We start from the raw sequence: 25,469 nt of genomic DNA, 5'->3' as shown, positions 1-25,469 counted from the left end.
TGGTGGACTGTTGCGTTAAAAAAATGTGGAACACAGATGTTTATCTTTGCCTTAAATGCCCATAACTTTGCTGGAAGTGAAGGGTGGCATGTAATAAGCTGATTCTTTCTGACTTTGATTTACTTTTCGGTGCTTTTTTTAGGAAGGATTTTTTTTACTGTTTGTTTAAAAGATCGGTATCCAGTTTCGAGGGGGGTATTCTCTCGCCTGCATACTGAATCGGCCCTAGCTTTCATTCTCTCTGAATTTCTTACAGTTAGGATAGCAATAGTTTAAAATAAATTATTTTAATGGCTTTGAAATGAGTGGATCCCACTAGAAGTCTCTTAATAAAACATCTGTCATGGAGCAAAAAATCACTCCAGCAACTTTTGGGAATCAAGAACTTGGGTACTGAAGAAACAATTGAAGAGCTTATTGCTTAGGTACCTTAAAAAAAAAGATCGTCAAAATTATTCACACACTCGTGAACTTCACTTAGTGACAAAAGCAGGCGGTGTATGACATGTCATGTCAGAGCTTACCCATGTCATAAGTAGGTTTTGTACAGTACATCAAACATACGACTAGCGTTACTTACGAAGAACTTACAACATGATTTTTGATTCTGAAATAAGAACTAAATACTTACCAGAAAAAAATGTATGACTTAAGTAGTATTGTCCAAAAACAAGGGTTTTTCCTCATAACCGTTAACCTGAATGTTGCAGCAAACGGCCATTTTCACTGCATCTGTTACATTTATTTAAAAAAAAATCGAAAGCACACCCGAGTCTACTAGTACTTATTTTAGCAAAGTCAAGCGACAGAGATCTGTCGATAATGTCGATTTATATTTTTTTTTATTTTTTTTTTCCTTTCAATACTATTTTGAACTGTTGCTAGTTCTGCGTAATTCGCGAGTTTTGTTGAAAGCCATTGTTTGATTGACGTTATCTGAGAGCCACGCCATGTGGATGTTTCTTGTCCTCTCGGGTATTGCTACAATCTGTTGTCACATAACTATCCAGTAAATCTCTCCAAGCCATGTTTGTTTTTCATGTTTCGTCTGTCTGCAGATTATTCAGGAAAATTGAAGGAAAACATTGTTTTTGCATTAAACGAGCCATCATCCACGAGGTTGTAAAGTGTATTTACCAGTCTGAAGTCCTCTGGCTGCTTTTTGCTAAATGTAGTAAATATACTGAATAACCAAAATGTGTTAATTATGACAAACTGCGATGAGACAGATATCTGGGGTGGATATCTGACACTAGGAACGGCTAAGCTCATCAATGACGAATACCATTAACTGTGTATATAATACAGCACGGTTACCTCCAAACGTACTATATTCCACGTGATTAAAACCCAAACCCTGATTATCTTAAACTTTGTACAACCTAACACTCAAACAGTGTAGCTTGAACATTCCAAGCTCTAATGAAATGGTCACATATTACTGTACTAAAGGGTTCAGACAAAAATTATTAAAAAAAAATTGTGTGGCAACATGCAGACTGGCCCAACACAATCCGTGTTTAGTTTTGTAGGTTAAGTCAGCTTGCTTCATTGAATTACATCCTTAACAGCGATGAAGGCCGCGATAAAACAAAGAGATGGAGGTTGGTGGCCGCACTGGGAGAGGAGAGGGGGCACCTTGTTGTCTTGGGAGCGGCGGGTGGGAAGCCATCTGTGCGTCTGTACGCGTGGCAACCACGTGATATCCCAAGGTCTATGGACTCTGGCCGCCATTTTGTTCTTCTGCGTGCTCTGAGGTACTCCATTCTTCACCCAGCCTGTGTGCTTGTCTATGTGACCCCATGAAACGAAGAGGCCGAAAAGCCCACGACAAGACCAAACCGGACGTTGGAGACTCCTACCTTATTAGGAAACATTGTGCACAGGGTGTGATTTCATTACCACTGGAGGACGCGCAAGACCGTTGTGTTAATGATGACAAATGTTAAATTTTACTTTTTCTCCTTCATGCATACTACGTGTGAGTGTGCTCAATGGAAGACCAACAACTTCAAGTATTCAAGTTGATTTGTAATAAAATAACATTTAAGTAAAACCGGCTGAATGGACGGGCTGGTCATTTTTGAAGAGGTATGATAAAAAGGGGAGAAAACCCACGTCTTTGATTTCTAGTATTTAACAAAGAAAATAATATATACGTCTTGCAATAAAATCGTAATACAACTTGTTTAATTCTTGCTTTGATTAAATAAAAAAAATTACAAAGAATACTATTTTAAAGTCTCGATTCTAGCAAAAGATTTACAGCTGGCTCAGTCGAAAGCAATTTTGTTAACAATCCTATCTCTGCACTGCATCTCCCTTTTTAACTTTTCACTATCGTAAAACTTATTTTTATTAGCTATTTATAACTTAAGTGCCTAAAGCTCATAAAGATTATTTCATATTTTAATTACAGTTTGTTGTTTAATAACGAAGCTTAATTGTCATGAGCTTGTTTCCTCCATTCAATTTGGCAACATAACCTAGTCTGAACAAACTGTTCTTCAGACTTCAAACATCACTGGCAGCTTCTGTGAAAATGTAGCTGAGGTTGTAACATCTTGATAACATGTTGCTTCTTTTGATGATAACTGTGCGTGAGATATACTTGTTGCCCTGCAAGAGACCTCAGCCATATCCAATGTCACCATGCCATGCTTCAATAAAACATTTTTCTTCAAGAAAACTTTCATCCCTCGCAAGAGACTAGGGGCCACTATCTGTGTTTTGTAATGAAAATGCACCAGGCAATCAGAAACCCGGGAAAGAGGAGTCTGCCGCAGACAGACCGACGTCATCGGGCACCCAGCAACGAAAGCTGCAGCATCAACAGACACCCAGTTGAAAACTTGTCTCTGATTGAATGCCATCACACGCAGGCGGCGGGAAGGTGGGGAGGGGGACAAGGAGGATCGATCCTGCAGCTTCCTGAGCCAGTGGCGAGCGTGTTTTCTCTCTCACCTTCCCTTGGATCACGTGGGGTCGCGCATGGAAGGCTGGGATGGATGTGGGAGGATAGGGGAGGGAAGGGAAAGGGAGCTCTGTCTCCTTGCAGACTTTATCCTGCCCTCATTGCAATCCCAACCCTTCGGAAGGTTGTCGAATTTTGCTACTAAGTGAATTTTTTTGGGGGTTAATTTCTAAGCATCCTCATCTCACAAGCCCTGATCTCAACTTCAAAATAGCGGCCAAAGCCGTCTTTGTTGTAGAACTTGTAGGTCCAGGCTGTTCTGTGTTCAAAACTCGAGCTAGAGCCCGTTCTGTCATGTCTTTCCCTGCTTCCCCCACCTTGGTCTGTATTAGAGAGCACCAGACCTTCACCTAGTTTGGTGAACCCCAGTAGAGTGGGGATAGTGTGTCAGTCTGCTGAATCACTCGGCACGGAAGCTGAGACCTGTGGGTGGAGGTGGTAAGAGTGGAGCTGGGGAGTTCTGTGGGAGAGAGGCAAGAATAGTAATGATGCAACTAGCAAAATTCTCTTATTTCTAAAAGATCGATTCATATCTTCCAGGGTGTGTGTGTGAGAGAGAGAGAGAGAGAGTGTGACCATATAAACATACGCCTGGGGTCACTTTTGATTTTTGGATTACATGATGGAACATCTAGTTATATTCTCTATATCTGTCTTGATCACCTCTCCTCTCCCCTCCCCAACACATACACTCTCTCTCTCACTCATTCTTGTTACCCTCGGTAGCTCACTGGTCAGTTCGTTTGACTGTAGAGCAGATGACTGCTTGATGGAGACAAACTCGAGCACATGGCGAGAAAACCTTGACATGGTGAACCACATGCCTCCAGTTGGCTATAAGACATTTGATTTTAATGTCCAACCCGTCTACTTTTGTTTTTCCTTCGTTTACGTGATTACAGTCATTTTAAGTATCAATACTTATTATACTTTTGCTGTTTAGTTTACATTTATTATTACTTTTTGTATAGATTTACTTGCTGTTGTGAAGTACTGTTCTCTGTAACGAAATATATTGGAAGCTGTTGCATTTCGTGTACACATCCTATCCCCGTCCCCAGGTCGCACTCTTGATTTATCGTCCTTTTCGTGTGTTCCTGTACTCTTTATTATTTTCACATCATATTATTTATTTTGGATTTTTTAAGATGAATTTATTAAAACATGTTGTGTTTTGTGGTGGGTGTTAAGGGATTGGGGAGTATGGTGGTTGTGGGTGACGATGGGTCTGACTGGAGAAAAAAATGAGGAATTTCCAGAGCAGTTTCCTAGCCTTGTCTTTCTGATGTTGAGGATGAACCACTTTTTCGTTGGACGCTGAAGGAAATCGATCGTCTTGGCAACAGAGGAGCCTGAGAAACCAAGGTCGGGTTTGAGTGCATCTAGGCCGTCAGCCTCTCTGTGAGTAGTATTTGCAGCTCCAGCACTACCGCTAGTCCTCGGAAAATGAAAGGGGTAGAGGTTGGGGATCAGGAAAGAAGGAAGGAAATAAGAAAAAAAAAATTGCTTGGTGGTGTTTTTACTGCCGAGTCAGCAACTGTAACCATACATCACGACCAACTTGTCCAGCCCTGTAAACGGATGTGCACCGGAGATGAGATCTGAACCCTCATCGTCTAATCATCAGTCCTTGGTGACAAGAGCTGTTGCACTACTGTATTCCCAGAAAGGAAGGAGCGACAAAGAAAGGAGGAAGGGAGAATTCGACTGCCAAAAAGGCATTGACACAAAAGAATGCATTTTATCTGCATACCTTCGAGTTAGTCATGGCAGAATAGTTTTGCCTTTCTGCCACGCACAAGTTGTTTTGCCAAGCCTTCACAGGAGCATTCTGCGAGCATGGCGGCCACGTCTGCTTTCCCTATCTGGCTGGCGTGTTCTAAATGTGATTCCCCAAAAACTTCCCTCATATTTGTCTTGCAATATCTGTGTTTTTTTCCCCAGTATGCTGGATTCCTGCATGGGCGTCAGGCACACTGATATATTTGAAAAGGCATCCGCTCTGGAAATGATGTCAAACGGTGAAGGGAGTTTCTTACAATTTACTTTGGAAAAGTTTTCAAGGTAGCAACCAAGCTTTAGACAAACCCGAAGTTCCTCTGTCACTCACAGACTTCAAAATTCTGTCTAAATATGTATGAAAACGGGTTTAAGAGATCTTATATTTGGAATAAGTACAATAAAATAATTATTTAAAAAATCCCTATTGGCGTTTGTTCAAGATTTTTCACCGGTCTTGTGATCTTAATATACAAATAGAACCAAGACTTATTCCCTACTCCTCACAACTACTCGGTTGACAAAAGAAACCGAAGCCGTTTACTTTCGCCACACATTTTAGTCGAAAGGTGAATTCATTGTTTTCTGTCAAAGACTTGCTACAAGCAAAGTTTATCACCAGCTATGTTGTTGTCGAGTTGTTCTGCGGGGAGTCAACATCAAGCTGAAAGCATTTACGGGGTCCTTTTACCTATTTTCAACTCTTTCTTTTCGATCCTTGTATTTCCAGGAGTTTTATCGGCTTCCCCGTCGCTTTCGTCAACGTTTTGCATAGAAACTTGTACTATCCAAAAAAAAAAAGGAAAAAAAAACCATCTAGATCTTTTAATCAAAGTGTTTGAAGTAATCCATTTTTTTGGTCGACTTTCATCTTTGACAAATGGGTTTTACGCGATGAAGCTCCCTCTGCCTCGAACCAATTCCTTTTTCTTTTCTTCATTTTAGATTACAGTTGTGGAGGAGAAAAGCATTCAGAGTGGATTTTTGTTGACACGAGCCTAACCTCAATTTTCAACTCCCGATTCAAATGTAAATACCTACAGCAGTTGACGCTTGTTTCAGCTTTTCATAGCTATGTGTCAACAAAGTGACACCTGCCTCACCTACACAACTAAAATACTTTAGAAAATATTTCATCGGAAATGTTCTGCCGCTGGTCTAACTTTTCTATTGTAACGGGGATGGGGATTATTTTCTTCTTGTAGCAGGGCCACAGTTTGCTTTACTCCTTGAAGCAGGTGAGTCACGTGGGTTTGCTTGGCAATTGTTTACGCATTGCAAAGTCCATTAATCGTTGTTTGTCTTTTGGGGCTCAGTTGCTTCGCATGTACTCTGTCTAAACTGGCAACGATGATGCTAGCTGTCGTCTTCTCTGTTGAGTTTCGATCGGAGCCGGGATGGATGGTACGAGACCCGACTTAGGTGACTAATAATTATTGAATGCGGCGGAGTTCCTTTTCTCGAATCCTAACAAACATAACCTACCCCATATAAGAAAACTCAAAACACTTTGCTCAATCGACTTTCTAGGAACGATATGTTAACTGTTGTATCAGATGAAGATAGGAATCTCCTGACAGGGCCTAGCATGGCTGCCGGCTCCCGCAGTTCGCGATGTCAATGAGAAAATGGCGCACACACACACACAGCTCCTGTTGCCCACAGCTGTTGTCCATGGGGGATAAACATCCCCACGGTTATGTGCCAGTACTTTGGGTCATGACTAGCTGCGAACAGTTTCTTTAAATAGAATCACTCGTTTTCATAAACATACACACCTCCGCACTTTAAAGAAAAGAAGATGAAAAAAAAAAAAATGAAAAAAAAAATGAAGGAAAGAAAAGCCCATTGCATCATGGGAAGTTGTGTACTGTGGTTGCACCTGATGCAGCAGGTACTGTTGATTAGTTGCCAGCTGTGACTGCCAGGCACCCTGTCTAGGCACACAAACTTTGTATTGAAAGCATGATTAAAAGTATTTGGAATTGTTTGCATCCATCAACCTGGCGCTTGCTTCATTGGGGTGTGAGGAGGACCAGACGACCCTTCGGGTTAATGCTACCTTCCGCGTCTAACACGCTTGGCGCCGGTTGAGTGATTAGCTGATTAGTGTCGTTCTTAATTAACACAGTCCACGCTTCACACTGTGTGCAAGTCTTCGCATTCTGACATGCAACTTTCCACCTTTGACACAAAATTCAAATCCCCACATTTTAACAACCATGCTCAACAGCAACAGATTTTCAAGAAAGCTTAAAAAAGCTCGTCAAAACATTAAGAAAAAAATACAAACAAACAAACAAACAAACCACGTTCGATTTATGCATGCATAAACCAAAATGCGTTCAAGCTTTCTACAAGTTCAAATTTACCAATGACTAGAACCATAAGTGCTCTTTTTTTCTTTTTTTATTTTGTAAATGTTTCCACATGTAAAAGTACAAATATTGCAATACAACCAACTACCAAGTCAACGGAGACAACAATCTAAATATAGCATGGATCGGTTGAGGCAGACAACAGACAAACGAACGTACAGACGGCCAGGGGCTTACGGGAGTTAACGCAGACGTCAGGAAAGGAAACAAGACCCATACAAAGGGTAGACTTAATTAAGACTGAGAACTCGACACAGTTAAAAGGTAAACTATAGCTGGTAAATATAGTCTTCTTCAGAACCAGTGACGGTTTTTCTTCACATTGCGTTTTGGGGAAAAGGGGGAGAAATGGTTATAACTTTTTTGTGTTTGTTTTTATTCGACTTTCATGGGGCTATCAGCAGAGGTTAGTTTAGTTAACCTGAGGACCTAAAATGGCGCGCAAATGTATGTCGGCATTTTGGTAGGCACTCCGTCTACTCGTTCAGCCTGTTAGGGATCGTCTGCGCGAGATTCCTCTTTGGTCAGTAAACATGTTATTTTTTTTAAACCTTAAGTTTCTTCCTCAGTGGAAACTCAGCAGCTTATGGCCTAGTGGAAAACGAAGACTTTTTGAATCTGTGTTCTAAGGAATTTTTTTCCATATCGTTGTTAACAACCAGAACCAGATTATCCACCGAATAATAAGACATGATCCTTCCAAAGCAACGGATCATAGTGTTGGCGCCAATGATGTCCTTACTGTGGATCGACTCCGTTTCTCTCTCTCTCTGTCTTTAAAGCCTCCACAAAGATCATCACGCTGCTAGCGGATGTTCCTACCGGTTATTTTTGGGGGGAGGAGGTGTGGGGAGGGTAAGAAGGTGTAGGAGGTCAACCGGACTGCGACAGTACATTCTGATAGCCGATAGTTTCCCTCGTTACAAGAGTTGGTGCTCGGCAAAGACCCGACCAACCGCGACTTCTGAGGAAACTGCTGGCGCCGTTCCAGGATCCTGTCTCCTTTTAATTACCTGCACCGAGTAAACAAAGAAACAAACATCGTTTAGCAAAATGACTAGATCGTGATCTCCACCGGCGTAGTTCTCTATAGAAATGTAAGAGAAACGCCATCAGCAGCACCTCTTGAGGAACGAAGATGCATCAACACACTTCTCTCACGCCATTGTCAAGCCACCACACGGCCGCTACTGGAGGCGGAGAGGCGAGGGGTGGACACGGCTGAGCCCAGTGCCAACAGTTTTTAGGGCCTAGCCCGGCGACAGTGACCGTGGGGAGGGAGTGTGATGGTAAGGTGGTGGTGGGGACCTGGGAGTATCTTTTCTAGCCTGCCCTAGAGAGAGAGATGTGAGTCGAATGGAGCAAGGTTTGGGGTCGTCTTCTCTCAAGTCGATGCCATTATCAGCTGACCGAGAACAGGGAGGAAGATTGCTGCTAAATGTAACTACTCACGAGACTGCTATGAAACGTGAAAAAAAAAAACCGAGGTCGTTACAGAACTGCCGGCCCCTCTGAACAAAATGGCGCATCAGTTTTCTATCAACAACCATTTCAACCCTTTTGCTTTAAAAAAAAGCCTGAATCTGTTTTCTGAGACCGGACGTCAACATAAATAGTTGTATTCACCGTCACATAACATCAGCCATTCTTCTTGTTTCTGATATTCTGATAAAAGTTTCGAGAACTACTTAACATGTGTTATTTTTCTTTTCTTTTTTTTTAAAAAAAGCAATAACATATCAAATTTGCTTTGGATGCTTATTGTCAATTTGGCACAGAGCCAAGGATACAAAACGAGCAGAGCTGCTCTTCACCCATGGAATTCGCTCTCAAACAAGAAACCATGCAATTATTTCTCTCTAAACTCAACTAACATCTAATAGTTTAACAACTGCAATTTACATAACAAATCGTACATTTTCCCGACGCTGGCATTATAAAATCTAGAAGGCCTTAATTGCTATCAGCCTTTTTTTTTTTTTGGTTAGTTTGCTTGTTCAATCACTCGCCCCCGCCCTTGCCCCCGGTAACGCGTGATTCTTTAACCCATAATTTTATTCCTTTAATGAAAAAGCTCTTAAACTTTACAAGTTTCTGAAAAAAGTTTGCGTTAAAGAATGCTGACTCGGTTCAGATTCACAGTGAAATTGAAAATAAAGGCCAAAATGTGTTTATCTTCTGGTAAAGACATTTTTTGTTCAACGCAAGCCTGGCTGACGGAGATACAGAGAAATATCACATGCTCCAGCGATAATATATCGTTCAGCTGCTGGGTGAGAATAGGAAAACTTTATCCTTGTAAAAACTTTGATACCAGTCCCATCAACGAGTCTACAACAGGCAATATCACATGTATACACCCCAGAACCTGTCATCCTGAATGCATTAACTTGTTGCTCTGCAGCAATATTCACATTATCATTTTCTTTCTTAATCCACTGAATACTCCATTGTGTTCTCATTTTGAAATAGTAACCTTATTTTCAAACTATACAATGTGTATATCTTGATCCGAACGCCCAAAGCATTTATGCTTTTTTCCTGCTTTTTTTTTTTTTGGTGTGAAACTTTACTCATGTCACACGCACACATATACAAACATGCACGCACGCAGAATAATATCACATTTAGCGCGCACATTGACACTAACCCAACTACGTTCAGTCCACCAATAATCAGTTCCCCAGAATACGCAGTTATTTCTGGTTCCCGAAAAGTTATTACTGATTACCGAAAAAAACACTATGCTGTTTGCTGCGGGACTTGTACTTTTATCTCTACTTTAACTTCTCTGCAGATCTTTCTCTCTTACTTAATATTTTTTGTTTTTTCTCATCATACTTTTAGTCCCAAAACAGATGTTGCCCAAAGTAGTTGCTGTTGATCATTTTTTTTTAATTACATTTTTTAATCCATCTATTTTTCTGCGTCCATGTGTGAGAAAAGCATAGTTGGGGAGGACGGGAAGTTCGGAGCACTGATTAATGGAGGGGGGAGGGTTATAGTAAGAAGCTGTGCTAAAACCAGTTCACTCAAGACAATAATCAAGCAAAACGTGTTTGCTTGAGCCATCTTCATTTTGTTTGCTTGCAGTGTCCAGGGACACCTGGAATGAATTCAAAGTGGAAATAACGCGATAAACAATGAACACTGAACAATGAAACTCGGAATCATCAAGGAAAACACACCGGAAACGGTGAGTCCTCATAACGTCTAAAATGGATGAAAAAACTACAAATTCAGAATTGGGGAAAAAACACATTAAAAAGCCATTAATGAAATATAAACACAGCTAAACATCTACGAAAACCTTCCCGACGTCAATCGGTAGGCGCAATTCATATCCAAGACAAAATCGAAAGCTTAGTTTAAATGTTCGGGGCAGAGAGGGGGAGGAAGGGGAAAAACAAACGCGTGAAATCGATCCAAAACAATCATAACTTTTGTTGGCTCTTTGGGTTGAGGGCAGGCGAGCATGGGGTGGGGGGTTCTGGAACAAACAGCAGGATGGAAGTGTTTTATTTTGGTGAGGGTGAAGGAGGGGTGGGGTCGCTCTTTCTTGACCTCAAGCCAAGCAAAGACGATGAGCCTTTTTTCTGTATTAGCTGATCTGCTTCGTCAGTGGACAATTTGTGGGCAAGTAAGAATGGGTAGTGGTTTTTTTTTTGTTCTCTCTCTCCCCCAGCCAAGTGAAAAACGAGATTGAAACCACTTGCCTTAACGCCCTCTGCAAACAGCCAGGCAGTTACGTATTAGGGGGGAGGGGAAACTCCACACTCAACAGGTTAAATCTAGTGGTTAGCCGCTACGAGTGGGGTCCGAATGGGCAGCTGCCTCCGTGGATCCCTGGGAGATGTAAAAAAAAAACATACATACGCACAGAGCAGTACTAGGCTGCCCAAGCCCTGACAAGAACGTCAGCCGACAAAGCACACACAGTTAGTATATGAAAGGAAAAGCCACACTGGTCTATGCAAAATGTTTCTGCCTACCCTACCATAGGTCGTCATTAGAAACATTCTTTGAGAACACAGGACTCGACAAAGTTTCCTTGGTGGCAGTCAGGTGCTGCATTTTGTACCAGCGGCAGAATATTTCTGATTTGTCAGCTACCTTGCGTCGACCAAAAGAGAGAAAAAAAAAAACAACAACCAGCTGCCTGTTGCTTCTGTGTATCGAGGTGACTTAAAGCTACTTCCTGAATAGCGTTCGAGGATAAGAAAGCATTACCTCCGACTTTAAAATGGAGGTTTAGGTACTAAATGTTAAATGATAAATTACGAACTCGGAAAGCTTTGTGGGAAACGTAGCGCAGTCCAATAGATCGTCATGTCCATCGCAAATTGTCCACTTGATTATTAACAGGCAATCTTTCAGCACAAAACTGCTTTCCTGTAAACCTAACAGATCCAATATCTATGTACCTCCTAGCCCTATAAACCAACCGAAGGCTTCGTCTATGTGCGACTTCGCTGTTTCTCATCAGCGCTTCCGCTTGTCAGGGAGGGCAAAGAAACGGTGGCTTTAAAAGAAGACGGCAGTATATCCACTTCAGTTTCAATAAAAATGACAATATAATCACACCACTCCAACCGACGTCTAGCAGCAGTATATCGAATCAAATAATAGCTTAAGACTAGAGTGTATAAGTGGCTTTGAAATAGAAATGTGACTAGAACCTCTGCAAAGACAAAACAGGTAAATAATTTGGGTAGCCATAAAGAGCTGCGCTTCATCCGCATCCTCCCTTGAAATGTGCTCTTAGATATATGCAGCTGACCAAGGATGGCGCATTGCCTAGCCACTGCCTAGTCACTCTGGTCCGTCCACGAGGGTCAGTGCATGCTGAGTGAGCTAACGAGGTCTACTGATTTCGTTTCTAGGAGACGACAGCGACTGGTCTGGAAAGATCATACGAAAAAGCACTACACTCACTTCAGATGAACTCTTTCACAAACCTGGGTAGCATCAAATTGGAATTGCATATATGTCACGGCCTCTGGGAGGTGGGGCGGGGGAGGGGGTGGCCAACATGGCTCATCATAGTCACGTGTGACCTCACGTGGAGAACGTACACATGGGGTAAAAGAATAATTGATCTTCTGTTCTGCGCATCTCAAAATAGAACAATGACATGTAAAAATTTCCAACAACATTTGCCAAAAAACTCAGATCTCTTATTTTTCTGTAAAAAATGTTAACTATAAAAGCTGACCTAATTCCTCAGAATCTTTTTGGTTTTTCTTCATGTAAAAATTGTTCGAGGACATATAAATTCACGATAAACGTTTTGGATGCTTGAAGAGAATAAAGCACAAGGAACCCCTCTGCAATTTCTTCCCCTGAAAACAAAACTGCTGCGAATCCAGTATTAACCGCACTGACACAGCAAGATTACACATGGTCAGGTTCGTCGGATTAACTTTTTTTTTCTGCCCCCATACCGCAAGAAATCCGAAAGGAAAGTGAGGAACTGATTCCATTGTGCATACCGAGTGAATGAAAAGGCTACTGAATACATCTGCCAAAAAGGAATGTTTCGAATACAAACTGTGGTCAAAAGTAGTCAACAACTTCATTAGCATTATGGCTAGAAATGAGATCAGAACAGAGATATGCCTTCAAAAATGACACAGATGTAAAACACCTTGACAAAGATAATAATTAAGGGGGGCGAGGGGGGAAGCCGTGGAAACAATGTAAAGTTTCCTGGAAATATTCCAATAGTACACAAATAGAGTCATGTGACCTTTTTAAACATTATGTTGAAAAAATTCCATCCAAAAAAGTTAAATTCAACAGTATTTTGCATCACTGGAAGATCGGGTGTATTTGCTTATAAAAATTCAGCATTCTCTAGACTTATTTCTATTTTTATGTTCTCTCATGATGTGTAAACAGTCTAAAGCAGATATGAACGGGTATTTCCGCAGACTCGTTCATACCTGCTCTGAGAATAGCTTGCCAAGTATTGTGCAGAGTCGTCTTAAATGTACTCTCCCTCAAAGCTATTCTTCTAGCGACTATATAGGCACTCGGCACTGCACTCGAGGCGACACTTTAAAAGTCTTGTATACACGGGGGTGGGGTTTGGGGGGGTCTGAATTAACGTCAACGACTCGACAGCCCCCCCATTTGGCACTTCCCGCAAAAAGAAAGTACCACCTTTGCAGTCACTGAACAAAGTACCTACATCAAATGGCCTCGCACGGAGGATAAGATAGATATAATATATAATATACTTTATGTGTGTTAGTTTCAGAGTCAGGCATGCGGAGACTGGGTGAATAATGAGCGGGCAAGTGATGGACAAAAAGAACTGCAGCAAGTCACAAGTTCTGTGCAAAACAGAAAGCCGATGAACTGGCTGGCTACTAAAAAAACTAAAACGCAGCAAATCGCACATGCCAAAAGGGGAGGGGGAGCGGGCAGGTCATTCCAACCAAAGAACAACGTCAACAAAAGTTATGACAGTTAAATATTAAATATTAATACGAACGTTTCGCGCAAGCTGGACATCATTTTTAACCCCAGGGCTTGTGAATCTCCCTGCGCAAATTTTTTCAGTTGCAGCCCACGTGCAGGACAATTGTTCTCTTCCTTGCCTTGTTGGCATTAAGAATGAAACAGCGTAACACCAAGAACTCAAAATCGTGAGATGAACAGAGAAGAAGAAAGAAAAGGAAATGAACAGAAAAGGCAACTTGTAAATCGAACTCAATTCAAATCATGCTGTTGACAAAAACAACGAAAAACACAACTGAAAGTGAACAGAAATTTAATAATGAACCACGAAAAAAACTTTGTGGTTGAGAAAAAACACAAACAAAGCAATAGGACAACATGGTAACAATACTGAATATATAAGAAATTGAGCGCTGGCTACGTGCAATGAAGAGACAAAAAAAGGAAAAAAAGGAAAAATCTCCCACAATCATTCATAAATTATGCCAATATCATATTCACAGACTGTCTCTAGAACACGTATTAATCTAGAACGATAAACACAATGAATTAAATACACAACTGAAATTTACATAGGAAAAAGTCAAACAAGACATTTATAAGTTAATCATATTCCAGATATGGGGAACCAAGAAAATATTATAGCCAGACCATATTAGTGGTGAAATCTTTAAAAGATTCAAAAGATAAAATAAAATAATAATAATAATAAACGGGACTGGGGTGGAGACGAACCAGAAAAGATTGGGAGATTGCAGTTCAAATAATTTTGTTCAATCAGCAAAACACCGAAAAACAGTTCTTCCTCAGCATGAAAATGGAAGAGTGAATGTAGTGTCGTGTATCTGTCATCTGTCTGTAGGTGTGTGCTGGGAAGTCTTTGGAACTGAGTGAAAAAAAATAGTGCGAGGTTTCCCTAAAAAAAGATGTTTCTGTAAACTGGGAGGAGAATGGATGGGGGACAGAAAAAGGAATGAAGGAAGAAAAAAAAAATGAAAGAGAAATAAGTTGAGGTGAGTGTCCGCTCCATTATGCACATCTATTCGCCTCTTTAGGCTTCTCGTACACAAGTGGTTTTTTTTTAATAGATTTTTTTTTGTTGTTCTTGCAGACTTGTAACAATATCGGGAGGGGCTGCAAAAATGATGCACAAACAAGATAGCTCTGCCTCGCCATGGCTCGCAGGCCAAGGAACCATCACAACTAACTTTTCTCAACCACGCACACCTACAGCGACCACTAAGGTGCGCCGCGTCCGTCCACGCCGTCGGTGTGCCTTGTGCCACGTTACGATATCACACATCGTCGAATGGGGGGAAAAATGCGAATGAAGATACCTTAACTTGACATTAAAAACAAAATACGCACCCCCATCCCCACCCTTCCCCATCTGCTCATCGCCGCATCACGTGATGCGAAGAAAAAAAGCTCGTGAACCTTCATTTAGACGCTCTCAGCTGCACTAATTAACGCTTTCGCGACAGACCCGGTAAAATGCATCGTTCGGTACGCGAGAACAAGCCAGTAAACAATTTTTTTTTTTTTTGCACCCGTTTCACATCTCTGATTGTCCTAAATTACCCGAACCGTCTTCAGAGATTTTTATCAGCAGTTCCAGAAATTTACAGAAGAGAGTTTCGGTAATTTTAACGTTAATGCCGTTCATCATTCTTCCCCCCTCGCTCACTACCCAGCCCATCCCCTACTAAACCAAATGAACGAATCGACTTTTTTGAATGGAATTTGGTGACACCGACAAGCCTGGCATTATGCAAAACGACACTAAATTCATTATAAACAGAAAAGAAAGATGACTGGAAAACAGGTGATGAAGCCAAAAAAGGGGACAAGTTGGTTCCTTAATATTACTTGCAAGTTTCGAGCACAAAGCATACGACACATGTGCGCTGCACTTCCACAGCAGCAGTCTAGCTTCTTGAATTTGCATCACAAATGCTGTCCCATCTCTTCTGTCCATCAAACTGTCCACTTGCAGGAAAGGACGAACGACCAAAACCCAGTCCATTCATCAATTTCCTCCAGTGGTTCGACTTTTAAAATTGAACTAGTGAGATTTTATCCTCAAAAAACCTCCTCCACGAATGGAAGCTTTGGTTTTTCTTTTTAAATTCTTTTGCTGCAGTGGTCATGGTGTTTGAAAATCATGTGACAAAAAAGCTGGCTGGTCAGTCACACCAGTTCCAAACAAGCTGCAGAACCTAGGGTTTCCGACAGCTGGACTTGAAGGAGACCTGAAGGACTCTGTTTCCCAAGGTGAAGCCGTTGAGGTTCTGAATGGCCACCAGGGCCTCCTCGTAGTTGGTCATGGTCACAAACCCAAAACCCTTGCACTTGCCCGATGTGTAGTCGCGAATGACTTTGACACTCTGCACAGCTCCAAAAGGACCGAAGAGCTGCCACAGGACACTGTCCTCTGTATCCGGCGCCAGGTTGTAGACAAAGATGCACCAGCCGGTGCTGTTGAGGGCCGTTGGTGTGGCTGTGCTCGAAGCTGCCGCGGCTGCAGCCGCCGCTGCTGTGGTTAGAGTTGGGGGAAGAATGGCGTTGGGTAGCAGACCAGGCTCCAGGGGCGAGTATCTGTTGACAATCACGGGTATTATCTGTGGTCTTTAAAAATGTCCAGAAGAAGACGTTGAGAACACTACCTATTTTAAATCTTGGCTGTTGGGCACAAATATACAGGGGCTTCGGTTCGCATGGTGCTTGTATTGTTTTCCGAGACTAAATGCGAGTGCTGTAGTCGAGGCTACTTAAGTCGATAACTATTCTTTAATGAAAACGCTCCCTACTAATCCTGACCTTGATTTCTAGTGACTATAAGATAACGGGGAATATTGCACACTTAGTAACACGCCGTCACATATTACTGGAGAGCTGGACTACCAAAGTGGCATTTAATGAGGTCATTACTCTTTCAAAATGCCTCATTCTGAAACCTCCCGAGACAAGATAAAACCTGAATTTCAGTTTATCAACAATCTTTTTCCATCTGCAAACAGTTTTTTTTTTTGGTTCAAAATCTATTTTGAAAATTGAACTAGTGAGATTTTAGTCCCCTAAAAGTAATCCTTTCTTCTGTTGCTAATAAAATGTTAATGGAAATAACTGAAAACTTTCCTTTAGCCGACACAGTTCAACTATGTACTTGTTATTCTCTTACCTAAGCCTGCTGGTGGCAGTGGCGTGGTGGATGGGTCCGAAGAAGCGGCGCGTGGGCGACAGATATGTGGCGAGCGCCAAGGGCGTCATGGTCGCAAGATTTTTGTTGGAGCTCGGGGAGTTGGCGAACTTGACAGTTATAGGGTCAATACAGCCCTCGGGTATGTGGTTGTTGAGCTTCTGGATGGCGCGTTCGGCCTCCACACGCTGGTCAAAGCGAATGAAGCCAACCCCCTTGGAGAGGCCTGCAACACAACAGGACAGAGGCAGGGCTTGCGTTATTGCTTCCAATGTCTCCATCAATGCAAAACTCCATCTTCTCGCCTTCCTCACCGTAACTGGAAACTGTTCTGATTTTTTAAAAAAAGTACTTATCCTTTTTTTGGAATAAGGGGCAAACAAAGAAGCTAGCTAAAGTCTGAAACCAGTTTTACGCCATGCCATTTCAAGATTTCCTGTACGTTTGACTATGTCCCCCGCTATCAAAGTCTCTTGGTCAGAAGAAGAGAAGTGCTGATGGAAGCTGAGCACAGAATAGAACAGGGCAAAGGGCTGTTGCTTGCGTGAAAACGAAAAAAGCTTCACTGGGAATGGGATTGCAGAAATGACAAAGGGTTTTTGGTAAACGTCCCGCCGTGTTAGTTTGCAAGAGCCAAAGCGCCGACAGATGGGGGAATCCCAGTAGGAACCGACCAGGCAGGCGGTCAAGGCTTTGTCTTGTGACATCATCTTAAACGTTGTTCTCAAAACTGATCCTACGCGCCAAACTGATACACAAGTGCTTACTTGATCACATGATCTAGGTATTAAAGAATAATTGATCAAAATGGCATCTTATGAAGTCATTATCTGGTTTGTCCAAATCTCAGGGTACACAAAAATCTTTCCTCTATATATTCATCTCGTCCAATTTCCAACAGACTAGTTATTTACAGGCTTTATTTTCTGCAGCCATATGCTGCCTGCCTTGTCTAGAAATTAAACACACTGCAGAATCGTCTGTAGAGTTCCTCGTAGAATTGTTAAGTAAATTTGCTTTTATTGTGAAAGCAGATAAGATTCTAAAGCGACCAACTATCAGCAACTAGCAAATTACTAAGAGGGTTTCTTTTTTCTTTTTCTTTCAACTCTTACCAGCTTAAACAACATTCACACAGTAAGCGGAGACAGGCAGATTGTGCATTACTGTGTTGAAAGTTACTTTCAACTAAACCACAGATTTCCGACAATGTGATACGCCCCTCTTGTGATCCTTACCTTCTATATCGATAATTGCATATAAAAACATTTTCATTATGTACAATATTAACACTGAAAAGCACAGATAACATTATGCTGATTCAAGAGTGCATGCAAATTTCACTGCCTTGCTTTGAATATGCTTGTAAATAAAGCGGTTAAGTTTGAAATTCTGGTATCAACACAAGGCCCAAGTTATCTGAGGTACAGCTGTACATAATGAAAATGCTTTATCTTTTAGTTTCTGTTTTTTTTCTTTTTCCACTGTTTCCAAACATTAAAAATATATACACATCTTTGCATCTTTACACACACCGACAGTGAACCAAAGAAATCAAGACACAACATGTAGATATACAGAGAGATACATACATAATCCAGCCATTTTCACTAAAATTACTGAAGTTAAAAAACCGAAAGAACATCTACAATAGATAGCAATGTCTCTTAGAATGAAAAGAAAAAGAAAAAAGCGCTACAGAATGTATAAAATTTTATCTTCTTTTCAAACAATAAATTTCTGTCTCTAATAACAAGATTCAGTGGGATAGCGGTAGTGAAGTTTCAACTGAAAGCTTTGGGGACCCATTTTAAAATTTGTAATTGGTAGCATAACTTGACGAAATGAAAACAGCTTAAGCTCTGCTTTTCAACATTTTTTCTGCTGCATACCCAAACAATATGCTGAAAAATGATTTGATTCGTGTTCAAAACATGCTCACCTTCGTTAACATTTTTTTTCACTTACAGTCTAGGGAACGTAGTTACAAACTACTTCACTGAAACTCAAATTTTTTTATATCTTAAAAAAAAAACCTTTCAGATTTTTTAAAACGTAGCAGGATCTCATAGTATTGCAACTATTATTGTTTTACAGTAGACTTTTATTTGTCGGCCTAATACTAGCTTTTATTTTTAACCACAAAGCTTGAGTTTGAGGGACAAACCCAAAAACTGAACCAAACGAAACAAACTGTACTTTTTCATTCTACTACGTTTATCGCTGTTACTGATGTGTATGCATCGAACAGAAAAAAAAAGGAAAAAATGAGACAGAGAGAGAGAGAGGTCTTTAGTTTGGATTTTTGCCTCTGATGATTTGTACAACCAACACTTGATTAACAGTCTCATGCAAGTTAGTGGAAACTGAACCAATTATAAATGAAGCAAAACAAGAACATGATAATGTCCAATGGGAGGTAAGCCAAATAAAATTGCATACTGCAGGAGGGAAGGGTAGGAGGGCGGAGGAGGAGGAAGAGGAGGAGGAGTAGGAGGGAGTCATCAAGTTCTCCAGAAACAAATGACAAAAAGAAAAAAAATCATGAGAATCAAATGAAAGCAATTCAAAAAGAAATGAACAAAGGAGAAATGATTGTTCAACTTTCCTGTAATTTGCACAGAAAGAAATGAAAAAAGCTGACCGGTCATGCAGAAAGGAAGGAGGAAAGAAAGCCTTCTGACCTGTATTTGTATCATATAGAATTCTGGACGTTATAATCTTCCCACACTGGGAGAACAGTTTCTCGAGATCCTGCTGTGTCATAGACTTTGGCAATCCGCTTATATACAAGTTAGCACCCTTTATACTTTCACTACTGGGCCTTGCATATGACACCTAGAAAAATTTGTGAAGCTGTGTGAGTCATAATGTTCTTCAATAAAGGCATAAATCATCAGTACATGGTACACTTTTCGATACATCAGTTTCTTCTTGTCGTCAGGAATATCTTGCTTTCTTAAACTGCAAGACGTCTGGATCTCTCCCCCAGTTTGCTTCTGGATAAACAATTCTGTTGGGAGAGGGGAGGGATATGTGCTTTGCAGGTTGGTTGGGGAGGGGGTAAAAAGAGCAGGTTAAAAAGGGAAATGGTAACAAAAGAATTTGGGGAAAAAATAAAAATAAACCAAGGAAAATATTTCCTGCAAGGATGTCCCTAACAGAAAAACTGAAAAAGTGGGAACTGCGCCAAGAATGCTTCTGATGTATCAAGGCATGTGTGGCAGCAACCATTCATACAAAGGTATAATCGAAATTTCAAAATGAGGTACCTGTCGTTTGGTCATATAGAATTCTTGAAGTAATGATATTCCCACACTGAGAAAAGAGAGACTCCAAGTCCAACTGTGTCATTGATTTTGGCAAGCCACTAATATACAAGTTAGCTCCCTTAATGCTCTCACTGCTTGGTCGAGCAAGAGATACCTGAAAATCAACAAACACTTGTAAAATGCAAAACAAAGTGATAAACAAATTAGTAAAGAGGGCAAAAAAGGAGGGAAAAAAGAAAACAAATTATAAACGTAAGCACTGGTCAGACGTCTCGATGCACTTGGTCTTCTTGATTGGCTCTCCACCCTGGGCTGCTGAGGTCTAGTATCTTTGCCAGCAGACTTGAGAAAAGGTAGATGTGCAGCCACTGCTGACAAGCAGTTTTTCAGCTCATGCAGACTGATTTATTCAAACTCTGCTATAATCCATTGTCTCATGATGAGTGACAAAAAGGAAAATCTTCAAGAAGAAAAATGCAGCAAGTCTGGTATGCTCCCCGTTATGTTTGAAGATGACACCAACATCCACCTACATGCAGAAGATCTTCACACTTCACAGAACAAAACAGCTTAAACGTGAATAAAAGGAGAAACTTTTAAAGATTAGTCAATCTTCTTCTGACAACTTCCTCAGCAGCAGCCTTGGGTCACCATCTTGCCACCATCCAGATCCACTGCCTAAAGTGTATAATGGAGGTCACTGTGTCACGTCCATTCTTCCTACACCTTTAGGGCCTAAAGTAGAAAAAGAATGTTTTATTCTTCTCTGCCTCCAGGTGATGAAAGAAAATGGTGAATGGCAATCTGTAAAAATTTTCTCCTTCCATATTACTCTTTCATCTGCTCCAGCGGAAAGATGACCCAGCAAAACACCAGCCACCGTTGTACCCGGCTTCCTTGAAGGCCTACATGCTTATAATGAGAACACTTATGAGCCCAAGGTTTAAAAATAGAAAAACAGTTCCATAGCCTGGCGGCCGTAGGCAATGAATTCAAAGTTATTCAGCCTCTCTGAGGCAGGACACATGGTAGATGGGGTGGAGGGTGAGAAGAAAGGAAGGGGGAAAAAACCTCTCCTTCCGCTGCCTTGTACATTTCCGTGTTAAAGAAATTTTTAGTGCCCATGGCTGTTAGGTGGGTTGAGGATGTTTTGTAGGCAAACTTTCAGTTATCAAGTCGAATGTAACAACCACCATGCTTTGGAACCTCCCTGAGCTCAAAGTATTTTAAAATTAATAATTCAAATGTTCAAACATTTACTACAAGTGGACGCCAGCTGTTTTTAAAACAAGATTTTACTTAGGAGATCAATGTCAATATTATCAAAAATTATGTGTATCGACACCTCCTCATTTAAAAAATTTGGTTTTTTAAAACTTCGATTTGCGTTCATTAGACAATTTGGCATTTTATTTCTTTTCAGGGACACGAAGATTTAATACTGAGGGTAAGCCCCCAATTTCCAACATTGTCATGTCATTAAATGCACCGACAGACAGCAGGCAGGTTATTTGTGTTGCTATCTGTTGCTTCCTTTTGAACAGGAGTTTTTATTTATCCAACTGTTGTTTTTTTGTCGTTTTTTTTTTTTTTGCAAAATGCAACCAAGGAGCAAAAAACATTTTTTTGGAAAATTTTCTCAGCTCACTGTTTTTTTCCCACGCCATTTTGCTTTAAGTACTGGTTGTTAGTGACTCAAAAATACATGGATGCTGAACCAAGCAATGAGAAATGCACAAATTTATCAGATACACAATAACAGAAACTCTAATCAGCAATGTAAAAACGGATGTAGCCAGTTGTTCCTTCTTTTCACATGAATGTCTTCAAACAATAGCACTTGGAGGGCAATAAAGCTGGCTGTCATTAATATTCTCAGGACTGATACATCTGTGCCCGTTCTTGTCCACTAGAGGTGTCCGAGCTTAATGTTTAATCAGATCAGTGCCCAAACACATTTCTTTATATTTCTTCATTGAATGTAGATGAAATGCTCCATCCATGTTATCGCTCTCCAGCTTTCTAGATTTACTATGTCACTATCACTGCAGCTGTCTATTCAAACCCACGGCCTCCCTCCACCCCTTTTGTCTTTGTACGTCTGGCCCTACCAATAAAGTTATTCTGGATGGTACATCCTTCTTGTTCTCTCTGCTAGTCCCTATGTTGATAATAACATTCAGATGTGGAGGGGAAGAAGTAGCAAAATGTGATGTTTTGGATATACTGACACTGTCCCTCTCCTGCAAATATTATTTCATTGGCTTTTTAATATAGCTGTAATTGTACAAAATTAATCCGCTGGCAGTGCCTTGAAGGCACCCAAGAGGGATTACTGAATGTTCATCTATATTCTCTCCAGTGCTTTTCTGAAATATCGAGAATGTCTCACGAAGAAACTGACAAGCCGAATAAATAAAACAGGAACAAATAGCTGGGAATACCAACAGATTCCTTTTGCAAAACCAATAATGTCAAATAAATGATAGACTTTCCACATTCCTGAAGCCAAGCTCCAGTAAGTCGAAATTATTACCAACAGTGCACTAACAAATGCTGAAAGAAGAACAAGGTTAAAAGAAAAAGGTACTAAACTAACCAAAAACCCCAGTGTGCCTGACATTTTGGACTTGGAGGTATGTTTAGGTTATGGTAACATTTCTTTACTTGCTTCTAATTATTGTTCACGCAATGTTTTACTACCTTGACAGAGAGTATACAGCACAAACAAGATTTGAAGCTGCACAGGGATTTAAAAATTGAAAAAAAAACTGCTGTAAGAAAACTCTACAGTTCAAATCAATACAATATGTAAAAAGGAAATTATTTAAATACAAACCATAAACAAATTTCAAATCATATACATATGATGCAGCTCTCCCCATTACCAAATTAACAGAAAATAGGCTAACACAATGAATGATGCAGTTACAATACAATGACGTTAAGAATCTAGTGAAAACTGAAAAGTTAGCTAATATGGTTCTGTAGTTACGGGACAGAAAAGACAGTAGTATAAAGAAAATTAAAGGCCCGGCAGGGGGGCTCTGCTCACCTTTATCGTTTTGTTCTGCAACCGCAGCCCATTAAGTGTGTTTATTGCTTTGTCTGCATCCTCTGGTCGTTTGTAGTTGACAAAACCATAGCCGAGACTCTGCCCTGCAGAAGAAAAAACATTGCTTTTTAGAAAAACCTCTTATGTCATCTCAAGCAACATTTGTTGTTGTTGTTGTTGTGGGCTACTCTTTAAAGAGGAAAAAGTCAGCTGTGCTATGCCTCTTTACCACGATATGAACATATTCTGATACAGTGCAAAACAATCACAATGCATGAAATGTTAACTCCTTCTTAACCACTTCCAGTCCATGCAGAAATAAACTACATATTGCTCGCCACAACCGCTTTTCTCTTAGTGAACAAAATGTGAGTATGCATGTCTTTATTTTACTACTGCAGCAGAGTCACTTTTTGTCTCAACTTTCATAAGCTTCATCTTACATTGCTTCCTTCAGGCAAATGAATACCCTACTGCAAACTGCTCAATAGTCAACAACAACAACAACAAAAAGCCCAATGAATAAAACTCAGAAGCAGATGACATGTCAACAGCGCTACTCCTAGGCTAACACTAACAGATCCTTAAGGAGTCCCCCTCTCTCAATTCATGGCTGACGCCCAAGAGATTTTACCCAGGTGAAGAAAGCAGAACCCCTTCCCCCACCCCTCCCACTGGCAAGGCATAGTGCGCGTCCTGAACACAGATGCACTCCCTCAGTCATCGGCACAGCAACGCTTAGGAGCAATTAGGTTTCCTGTTGATAGTCAAGCGCAGACCCGTCAGTCTCTAGTCCCGATGTTGACTTTGTGAAGTTGTTAAAAGCGTCAGGCCACCCTGCATGAAGTTCCTCCCAATCACCCGCCCACGACTTTAATAAAAACTTGTTGCTAAAGGTAAACATATCCATCAGTCCTCGTCGTCTCCACCATCTTCTCATAGTTTCACTGTTGTTAAACTTCAAGATTAAATATAATAAATCCAGGTTAAGACACCCAATTTATTCTAAACGCAAAGAGCTTTAATACAACTATTTGACAAATGAACTATACCTTCTACAGACATAAACAAGAAAGGGGAGGGGAGCTTGCGTGCATGTGCACGCACATGGATGTACGTTTTCGCGCACTGATGCAACAGCTCTACTGCTAACCTCTTTCTACACCATTCTCGTTTGCCATTCTCTGTGCAGACAGGGAGGCTTTTGTCTCACCACTGATGGCGAAGAAGAAGGGGGAAATAATCGTGTGCTTGTTTATAAAGAAGGCCTGGCACATCTGCAACTATTTCGGCACCCAGGCGGGAGAAATGGCTGTTTTTCACGCTCTTCTTGCTGTCTCACCGCTGCTAGACGCAAGCTAGGCGTGTTGCAAAAGAAACTTAGCTAAGGCAGTTTTTTTCACGCCTATATCCATGACGCACGTGCAAACCCTTCCCCCCACCCAACAGCTCCACCCACGTGAAGAATACTGCCCGCGCCCCTTTTCTGAGTCTAAAAAGATATATAAAAATAAGAAAAAAATTTGCCTACCAGTTGTGCAAAGACTCTGTGTCAGCCTTGAGTCTGGAAACCGAAATAAACTTGTCGTCAGAACAAAGAATCTTATATTCATCTGAAAATGATCTAATACCATGCAGATTTTCTGGGCTTCCCCATTTTGTCTTCCAAGATGGTGACTATGGTTCACTTGGAGTAAAGGGATCGTCGCGAACTACCTTCATAAGCCATTTATTCTGATAAAGTTCCAATTAACCACGACGAAAACATGTAACTGAGTGAAATTTGTTTAAATGCGTGAAAAGAAAAGTGCATAACAGCCATTTCTATAAATGGTGACCCACTTACGACCTTCGAACTTTAAAAGCTCGGTGAGCATAGGAGGCCCTTACCTACCGCCTGCGGGGAAGAAAGAAAGTGAGGAAGAAAGGAAAAAAAGAAAGTAGAAAAATGAACGATAAAGAGAATTGAGCTGAAAGAGTGCGTAAAGTTGGTACTGCGACCGATATTCCGAGAGAGGCTCAGGATGCGGAGCCGGCGCTCGACAAAAGCCAGGCCAAAGTGCGTCTGCAGGCAGCAGATGACGGAGTCTGGTGCGGGAGAGGGGAGCATCTGCAGGCATCAACCACGCTAGGCACAATCCAGCAGAAGAGCTAATAATGAGGTGGCGGAGTACACCACACACGCTTATCTTGCAAGGAAGATAAAACCTTGTAGTGGGGGTGATAAACCTCTTTTCTTCTGATGGACAGCCGCGCCTGTCGGCGACGAGTAAAGATGCGAGTTACGTTCGTTCACTCTTCATCGCTCCCTCCTCCCGATACACAATACTTTCATCCTGCCTGTTCA

The 25,469-nt window shown here is 41.1% G+C and overlaps 1 protein-coding gene across 7 annotated transcripts in view; it reads right to left on the bottom strand.

Annotated features, from left to right (window-relative positions):
- Nucleotides 1–7,146: 7,146 nt before the first annotated feature.
- The window catches only part of LOC112574021 (ELAV-like protein 3), a 29,882-nt gene continuing 11,559 nt past the window's right edge, over nucleotides 7,147–25,469 (bottom strand). For 4 of the 7 annotated variants that reach the window (XM_025254808.1, XM_025254813.1, XM_025254807.1 and 1 more), the window contains 5 exons: nucleotides 24,654–24,686; nucleotides 23,123–23,226; nucleotides 20,068–20,221; nucleotides 16,778–17,021; nucleotides 7,147–16,194 (listed from right to left, as the gene is read on the bottom strand). In XM_025254808.1, coding sequence (XP_025110593.1) covers nucleotides 15,816–16,194; nucleotides 16,778–17,021; nucleotides 20,068–20,221; nucleotides 23,123–23,226; nucleotides 24,654–24,686 — 914 coding nt within the window. In that variant the 3' untranslated portion in view covers nucleotides 7,147–15,815. Of the gene's footprint in view, nucleotides 16,195–16,777; nucleotides 17,022–19,479; nucleotides 19,634–20,067; nucleotides 20,222–23,122; nucleotides 23,227–24,653; nucleotides 24,687–25,469 lie in introns of all 7 variants that reach the window. The other 3 variants (XM_025254809.1, XM_025254811.1, XM_025254810.1) reach the window with 3 other exon arrangements.

The sequence above is a fragment of the Pomacea canaliculata genome, linkage group LG10 (assembly GCF_003073045.1).
Source record: "Pomacea canaliculata isolate SZHN2017 linkage group LG10, ASM307304v1, whole genome shotgun sequence".
In the NCBI taxonomy this organism is placed as follows: Eukaryota; Metazoa; Mollusca; class Gastropoda; order Architaenioglossa; family Ampullariidae; genus Pomacea; species Pomacea canaliculata.
Note: the sequence above shows the minus strand (reverse complement) of the source record. Positions and strands in the feature narration are given on the sequence as shown.